This window comes from Strigops habroptila, chromosome 14 (assembly GCF_004027225.2).
Source record: "Strigops habroptila isolate Jane chromosome 14, bStrHab1.2.pri, whole genome shotgun sequence".
Taxonomy (NCBI): Eukaryota; Metazoa; Chordata; class Aves; order Psittaciformes; family Psittacidae; genus Strigops; species Strigops habroptila.
This window is the reverse complement of record NC_044290.2, coordinates 8754231-8762665: the sequence shown is the minus strand read 5'-3', so window position 1 is coordinate 8762665 and position 8435 is coordinate 8754231. Positions and strand designations below refer to the sequence as shown.

At 47.2% G+C, this 8435-nt stretch overlaps 1 protein-coding gene across 2 annotated transcripts; it reads right to left on the bottom strand.

The window, feature by feature from the left end:
- Positions 1–6: 6 nt before the first annotated feature.
- ADAP2 (ArfGAP with dual PH domains 2) lies at positions 7–8006 on the bottom strand. Of its 2 annotated transcripts, XM_030506103.1 has the most exons (10): positions 7741–8006; positions 6464–6594; positions 5693–5784; positions 5473–5558; positions 5016–5125; positions 4213–4359; positions 3410–3493; positions 2938–3000; positions 1200–1277; positions 7–988 (listed from the first exon to the last, which is right to left on the bottom strand). In XM_030506103.1, exons 1-10 carry the CDS (start codon positions 7829–7831, stop codon positions 773–775), a joined length of 1098 nt encoding a protein of 365 aa, XP_030361963.1. In that variant the 5' UTR covers positions 7832–8006; the 3' UTR covers positions 7–772. The 2 variants fall into 2 exon arrangements, with proteins under 2 accessions (XP_030361963.1, XP_030361964.1); XM_030506104.1 differs by lacking the exon at positions 7741–8006 and having other exon boundaries at positions 6338–6549.
- Between the last annotated feature and the right edge of the window lie 429 nt (positions 8007–8435).

The following is an 8435-nucleotide window of genomic DNA, read 5'->3' as shown; positions in this document are numbered from 1 at the left end:
TACATCCACAATTCAAACGTGACTTTTATTTTTTACAGTGCCAGAAATGTAACACTGTAAAAGACATTGAACCCACTCCGTTGAAAACCACTATGTTCCTGTCTGGAACAGCCAGATGGAATGTAGCTGCCTAACTCTGCTCCTCCCTGAGAAGGACATCCAGTGACTCCAGCATGAATGGGTATCTAAAATCTATCAAACAGATCCCCCTGCATCATCCTAATAAGAGACAGTGCCTTTGCCCCTCGGTTGCTATGTACCCATGTAACAGATGACCCCCGTCACTGGAAGAATACATGCCATTGTCAGGTACATCCTTCAGGATGTACAGGAGTCCTTCTGACATCAGACCAAGGCAAGAAAAGGAGGAGCTGACATAACAGCACCTGCAGGAGTCCTCAAGGAAAGGCATGCCAGTCCTTCTGGGGTCAGACTTTCTCCATTGACTTGGTTTTTTTTCCATAAGACAACACTGGATGATTCATCCCTGTCAGGCTGGGAAGGCCTCCTCTGCTCAAAAGCAGCAGAGGGTAGGAAGAGGGAAGGCACTTCAGGTGAGGTTCTGCAGGGACACAGATCATTTCTGAATATCTGCACTCCCCCTTATCCATTTCTCTGTTGCCACCCTTCCTTGCCTGTGGCTGTTGAAGAAGCAGCCCCTTGTACCAGAGTCACTAGGGCCTTGAGCACCATCCTTGCCAACAGAAAGAGGCCACAGAGCAATGCCAAACAGAGCCCAAGAAGCGCAGTTCACCAGAACTCAGTGCTAGTCTTAACCAGTCAAAGGCTGGGCAATGACTCCATTTAAGGCATCTATCCACTCCCCCTGCTCCCTTTCGTTCTCACATATAAACACAAACTCTCTGACTGGGGTGACCACAGTGATCGCTGGTTTCTTCTTCACCCGGACTCCCTGGGGCATGCCAGCTCGCACTTCATATCCCTCATCCATGCTTCCAATTAAAATCTGGCCCTGCGCAAATGCATCCTGGAAAGAAGGAAGCAGAAGACAGCCATTAGTTCCAGCAGACACTGTGCTATCCAAACAGCTCAGCTTCAAAGAGATCTACTGACAAGGGAGATGAGCTCTTGAGACTGAGCCTGCTTCAATGTTGTGCAGCCACTGGAAGAGCTGGATGAGAACAGACCCTTCCTCCCCACCCACCTTCATGTGGAATAGCAAAGAACACTCCTCTTACCAGTGGTTTTTTAAAGTACATCAGGTTCCTTTCCTGCGAATCCAGGCAGAACCAGCGCACCTTAAAGGGCTCCTTCTGCTGCAAGGAGATGGTAGAAGTTCTTTAGAGACCAAGACCCAAAGGGGAGTTCCACCTACCTATTGAAGGAAGATCCCTGGAGTGCTTTAATGGCTCAGAGACTGAGTTCAATTAATCCCCATAACTGGTAACAGGCAAGTCACTGCTGTGTGGAGCCCCCACCCTGCCTTCTCCCTGGGTTCACACTAGAGATATGCCTTTAGTGACAATCATTTGGGTAAGGCAGGCAAGTTTGGTTCTACCAGTGATCAAATTATCAAGATTAAGAAAGTTGCAGCAAATAGATCAATTAAAAGCACTGCAGAGAATGATCCCTGGGTCAGCAGAATGATCCCTGTGCAATCAGTTTCAACATTTTGGTTGGGGGTTGTCCCTAGGCAAGAAGTGGCACTGTTCAAACAAGACCTCAGAACCTCATCTCCTCCTTCATCACGCCTGAAATCTCCCCCTTGTCTTCCAAGAGGTAGTGGCCCAAATACTTCCCCACAAAAACCCAAACCAAACCCCAGGCTTCACTGTGGAGAATTTCTCAATCATACTTTGCTGCTATAGGCAGATGTGATTTATGTGCTACAGACTTTAAGAGAAATGGGGAAGTAGGGGAGTCAGCATGTGATGTTCTGTTCTAGCAGGAGGTGCAGTTCTAGAGCTGCAGTTAGCAGATACAGCAAGCTATTTTGTGTTGCACAACAGGACTTTGCATGTCCACCACCAGCTAATCCATCTTGCTTATTCTTCAAGGAGGATTCTTCTTCCTAGTCTTATTTTCCACACGAAATAAAACATGATCCCAAAGAACATGACAGGCTTGAATATAAAATCTTTTATCAACCTTTACCAACCTTTTTTTTTTAATCAAAGCTTTTTATCTCCCTGCAGAGAAGGACCTGGGGGTGTTGGTTGATGAGAAAACTGAACATGAGCCGGCAGTGTGCGCTCACAGCCCAGAAAGCCAACCGTATCCTGGGCTGCATCAAAAGGAGTGTGACCAGCAGGTCAAGGGAGGTGATCCTGCCCCTCTGCTCTGCTCTCATGAGACCTCACTTGGAGTACTGTGTACAGTTCTGGTGTCCTCAACATAAAAAGGACATGGAGCTGTTGGAGAGAGTCCAGAGGAGGCCACGAGGATGATAAGAGGGCTGGAGCATCTCCTATCTGAAGACAGGCTGAGAAAGTTGGGGCTGTTCAGCCTGGAGAAGAGAAGCTGCGTGGAGACCTCAGAGCAGCTTCCAGTATCTGAAGGGGGCCTACAAGGATGCTGGGGAGGGACTCTTCATTAGGGACTGTAGTGATAGGGTTCAAACTTAAACAGGGGAAGTTCAGGTTAGATATAAGGAAGAAGTTCTTTACTGTGAGGGTGGTGAAGCACTGGAATGGGTTGCCCAAGGAAGTTGTGAAAGCTCCATCTCTGGCAGTGTTCAAGGCCAGGTTGGATGGAGTCTTGGGTGACATGGTTTACTGCGAGGTGTCCTTGCCCATGGCAGGGGGTTGGAACTCGATGATCTTAAGGTCCTTTCCAACCCTAACTATTCTGTGATTCTATGATAACCCAGGAAGCACATAGTCACTCAGCAAATCATTTACTAGTGAACATCACAGAATTACCAAATACTCTCCATCTGGAATAATCTTGTTTGTGTACTGCTAAGTATGCACTTACTTTTGGTCCCGTTTTCTCCATGTATCCCTCTTTGATATAATTTCTTGTGATTCTGGGTATGAGCTAGGAGAATACAAACACAAAACAGTCTGTGTCTATCCCAGCCCAAACCAGGACAGCATGTCTCATTCAAACTTGCTTTGCTTTTCTGTTTCTGTCAAAGCTAATCACCACCAATTTTGGCTTTTGGGGCCTGGGGGTTTTTTTGGCTGCTCAGTAAAGGGAAGTCTGAAATAAGAAAGAACATAAGATTTTTGAAAGATTACACTTTATAAGGACCACATAGAGACTTTTAGGCCTTAAAAGTTGACTATGTTTTTGCATGTTATGCAGCGTGCCCTTTCCTTCTACCTCTTCTGACCATTCCAAGACCCACACTCTGCTGCTTGAGCACCTGACTCTGACAGTAGTGAGAAAATGTTTCCCCATGCTCTGTTTGCATTGACTGCGTCAAGCCCTGTTCAGTTCTCACCTCAGGCTCAGGGGCATTGGGGAAGGTTGTTCTGAGATAATGGTAACGTGCTGCCCGAATGGCATTGAACCAGTCAACAATCTCCTAAGGAAAACAGCAAATACAAACATAAGGATGAGAAAAGCAAGAAAGAGTAAGAGTGCTGCCTCTCCAAAATGCCTTTTTCCTTTCCTGTGACCTCTGTGCAAGGATGTACTTTCTCTCCAAGGGGCAGAGAGACTCAGTGTCTTGTCCCAGACACCTGGAAAACACTAAAAAATTCCCCACCAGGGAGGTCCCAGACATTCTCAGCAGGCACAGTCACCCAAGCTTGTGTACACAGGCTTCTTCAGTTATGGATTGTTATGATTCAGCTATGGATTCTTTAAAAACCTTTGTACCTGGAAAGACATGAGAACTATGGCAAGGGAAGAAACAGAAATCTAGCAAAACCCATAGACATACTTCTTAAAATTATCATTGTTTGCTTGGAAATAATGCAGAATAATATTCTATGCGTGTCAAGAAGGCTTCAAAGAATATAACCACAGAATTGTGTAAATCCATGAGACAGTCACCTTACAGAGATTTACATACATACCCCACCGAAGCCTAAAGACTATTCAGGGTGTGAAGTTCAATATATGCCCCAAAAGAACAAGAGCAAGATCTAGTTATTAGTCTCAAATTTTGCAACTTTCTATATTCTGCAAGTCATAGTGACTTCAAATAAAACCAGATTCTGCAGAAACAGGGTACCTCTTCCAACATACAGATCCAATATCTAAGCATTTTGCTTATTCCAAAACCTTTGTGGTACTCACCCTTCCACTTTCGTGATAGACAAAAAGGTTCCTTCTTCGACCATCTGTGTTGTATGTGATCTGCAGCCCGTGAGCATGTTGGATTTTATCTGTCTGGAACATTGCATTCAGATTCTCAATGCTGATAATGGCTTTTGGACCTCCGAACTGTGAAATGAAAAGCATCACTATACTAAAGTGCTCTCAGGGAAGGTGACTGAGGACAGATCAGTTGTGTGAGAATGAGACCTCTACTGAAGCAAAAGCAGACATCCTAAAATACCTGAATATTGGATATGCTCAAAATATTAAGCCTTAATTACGTGCTACATAAAATCAAAAAGAGATACCCTTGCCTTGACAAATGCTGGGCTGCTATTTGAGAGGGATGTGTCTGAATTGCAAGAGATGGGTCTATCTCCAGCCTCAGAGTTGGAGAACAATTAGCTACACCCCCCGCCAAAGGGAGACACATTGAGGATGATGCTGCAGCAGTTGATGAGAGAATATTTTGGTAACAGCTGCTAACAGATCTCTTCTTCATCTTGCTGTTCAACTGCCAGTATCCATTTCCTTTGTTCACTAAGCAAAAGGAGGCTGCATGCTTAAGATAAAGGATGAGGAAAAGGGCTGAATCTAGAAGAGCAATTGCCTAAGATAGCACATACGTTAATGGGGAGACATCTGGGCTCCTCCAAACACAGGCTGGCCTGGCTGCAAAACTAGAGACAAAGCTATTTATCCTAGGTTTTGCTGGTGAAGAGCAGGGTCTGAGGATGGGTGTTGACCAGCTACCTGCAGCCAACTCTAACTGAGGAACTCACTTCTTTGGTGTAGTACTTCATCACTCCTTCCCTTGCTGATAGGAGAAATCGTCTCTTACGGAAGTGCCTGCTTTCCCGTCCACGCTTCCAGAGGAATCCTTCCCGGCTGCCTGCATATCGGACCAAGGTAAGTGTCAGAGAAGGGCAGCACAACAGCAGGCCTGTTTATTTAAATGGTGAGGTGACAAAAACTATCAAGTCTCTTCTCCAGCTGAGAATATTTACCTCATATGAAAAAATCAATGGAGAACTAGAGAACTGATCTGAATACACCCTTGCACTTGTCTGAGTGCCTTTTCTCAGGATCTTCTTCTCAAAGTTAGACTCAAAGCAAGGCCTGCACATCCAGGAGTTCAAACACGACAAGCCAGCCTTAAAGATCTTCACAGTTGCAAACAGAACACTGCGCTGCTGGCTTTAACACTAACACCTTTTCCCTGACAATCCTGACTTTTACCTGCAGAACAAGGATCTTGGCAGACTCGGGCGGCAACAAATTCCTCACGCTCATATTTAGCTCTAATCCATTGCTCTTTTAAAACCCTGAAAGAGGAAAACATGGATAAAGCTGATCTGCCTTTACTCTGTTTTCACCGATCAACCAAAGAGACCTGTAGAGGGAAGCAGTAGTTCAATAGCTGTGAAGGACTGCAGCAGTGAACACCCCATTGACTTACAAGCAGTCACAGAACTGGGGGATGTAATAGTAAGGAGGGACTTTTGCCTCATATTTAGCTTTGGCACAGAGGTTCCCGTGCTTCTTCATAAACTGAAACACAAAAGAAGATATAGTTAGGTATGCAACTATAAAATCAACACGTCATTAATATAAAATGAAACTTGAATTAAAGGGAGCACTGCACTTTTTGCTCAGTCTTGCCATAACTCTCAGTGCATCTCTACATAGATCTACAAATTCCCTTTGGCACTAGACTGCACTTTTTAGGTGGCTGAGCCTTTTTCAGTATTTACAGTTCTGAACCAGATAGGAAGGAACAAGGGATTGCAATTGCTGATTAAAAGAACGAAGGAAAATAAGGAGATAAATTATTTATGATCTCCCTGTACCTTATTCTCCTAGACACTAACTATGATTATATTATTAACACAATTCAATTGAAAGATGAGAGGCTGAACTAATATTTAAGAAGAGTATGTTCATTTCTGAAAAGAACATAACATCTGGAAATATCTGTGGGCTTCTAAACCACAGTGAGGAGTTACTGTGTGCTATAAAAAAATATACACTGCAGGCTGTCAGAAACACAGCATCCATCAATGTAATTTGATCAACCCAGTCATTAAAACCCCCCTAAAGTTACCCATGGAGTTAACTTCGTTCTGCATGGCTTTTTTCTTCTGTCCATGGTGGGTAGCAGGAATTGCGAGGCAGAGTTTATGATGAAATGTGGAGGAAAGCAAGTGAATTACCACTTTTTCCTCTGTACCTCTATAAGATCGTTCTCCCAGAAGTCAAGCCGAAGGGATTTGACCTTGCTGATCTGAGGAAGATTGCGATGGATTCCAGAGCAGTTCAAACAAATGAATATTCCAAGTTTGTAAGAAGCCCACTCTGGATCTAGATACAAACACAAAAGAATGAACTGATACATGAGAAAAGACACAGGCACTGGCAAGGGTGAAAAAGCTCATCTGATGCACAGCCCAGGTTTCACACATAATACATCAAATCCCATGCCATTGTCTGTGGCTGCCACTTCACTGTGTTCAGAGCAACAGCACCTGCCTTCCCCAGTGCCCCTGCATTTGTAGGCTCTGTCAATGATTATTTGTTTAAAAATTAATGTGACGGTGCAGGCAGCCGAGGAGCCATGTAAAAGCTCAGCTAATTATTAGTTCTACATGAAAAGCTGCTGTTGCTGAATTAACAATGGAAGGATGTCGCAGACAGCAAGCACTACTGAGAGTATAACTGAGTACAACCACCTAGAGTGAGGACTTGGCTCCGCTGCCTGCAAGAGCTCCTGCTCTTGCCTCGTGCTACATCCCCTGATGCTCAGAGGCATCCGAGTGCTCTGGCAAGTCCATTTCCCTGGACGGCCACGTTCCCTATGTCACCCTCCACTTCTCCCTTATCGCATTAAGCAGAAGCTACTTGTTGTCTTCTTCCAGCTGCTGTAGGCTACTGATTGACTTCTCACTTTGAGGAGGGTGGCTCCCACCTCGACCAAGCGCAGGGTGCCGGCCTGCAGCGCGGCTTTCCAGCAGGCCGGAGGGAGCCTTTCCCTGTGCCAACCCCACTGCACAGCCATTCCCATGGAGCTGGAAAACCTCCCCATGCGCTCTCCTCCTCCAGCCTTATGCGCTGTCTACAAATAACCCTGGGGAAGCCGCCGCTGCGCTGAGACCACTTCCTGCCCCTCGCTGTCCCCCGCCGGCTTGAGGGGAGCCATGTCCCGGCCCCCCGAGACGCGGCCGCCCCTCAGGGCCCGCCGATACGGCCACCTCCGAGAGCGGGAGCCCGCCCGCGCCAGGGAGCCGCCCGCTCCCGCCGGCTGCCTGTGGTACGCGAAGTGAGAGGGGACGACGGCCCCGCTCTGGGGAGCCGGCTCTCCGGGGAGCTGACCGGGGTGAATGGGCATCGCCCGGCCGGCGGCACGGCCCGGGGAGCCCGCGGGGCGCTCGCTTGCCGCCACTTTCCTATCAGGAACGCGGCGGGGCGGAGGGACGGCGGCCGGGGCGCTGCCGGGCGGAGCCCCCTCACCTGGCATCCCGCAGTCGGCGCAGTGGCTGTTCCCGGTGCCGGCAGCCCTCTGCAGCTCCAGCAGCACCATCTTGTTGCTGTCGCGGTCCATCACCACCGCTCAGCGCCCGGCGCAGCCCCGGCAGAATGAGGAACTGGGGCGCGGCCCCGGCCGGGCGCTGCCGGGCCGAGACGCCCCTTCAGGCCGCCTCCTGCGGCGGGGGGAGAACGGCCCGGCCCGGCCCAGCGCCAAGGCCCGCGGCGGCAGCGGCTCCGGAGGAGCTGCGCGGCACCGAGGGGGCTCGGAGGAAAACCCTGTGAGCAAAACTCAGTGCAGAGCTCGGGACTGGCAAATCCTAGCGAAAACGTCCCTCTTTAAAGGTAAAGCCAATGCCAAACAGCCCGTGAGTTAATAGTTTATCTAAGGAAAGAAAAAGACAAAAGTGAAAAATTTAAGATGAGGGAAAGATTTCCAAGGTTAATTAAATCAGAAATAGTCTAAAAGATACGAAAAAAATCTCATTTTACTAGTTTCGCATAAAACTTAATTTGGATAGTTAACTTGCATTACTGTACTGCACTATAATCTGCAATTCTTTGCTAAAGTTTAGGTATAATCTGGTAAAACCACAGTGCAGTTAGCTCTTTGCAGATGACACAATACTATACTAGAGATGTATTGTCAGTTGAAAGTACTGACACGTTTTTTCCATCTT

What these genes read in the sequence shown, in the direction of transcription:
- ADAP2 (XM_030506103.1), bottom strand. Translation starts at nt 7,831, where the DNA reads ATGGACCGCGACAGCAACAAGATGGTGCTGCTGGAGCTGCAGAGGGCT. An exon ending in TGGAGAAAACGGGACCAAAA is followed by an intron (nt 1,278 to 2,937) that starts GTAAGTGCATAC and finishes ATCTCCTTGCAG; the next exon opens with CAGAAGGAGCCCTTTAAGGT. An exon ending in TGTACTTTAAAAAACCACTG is followed by an intron (nt 989 to 1,199) that starts GTAAGAGGAGTG and finishes CCTTCTTTCCAG; the next exon opens with GATGCATTTGCGCAGGGCCA.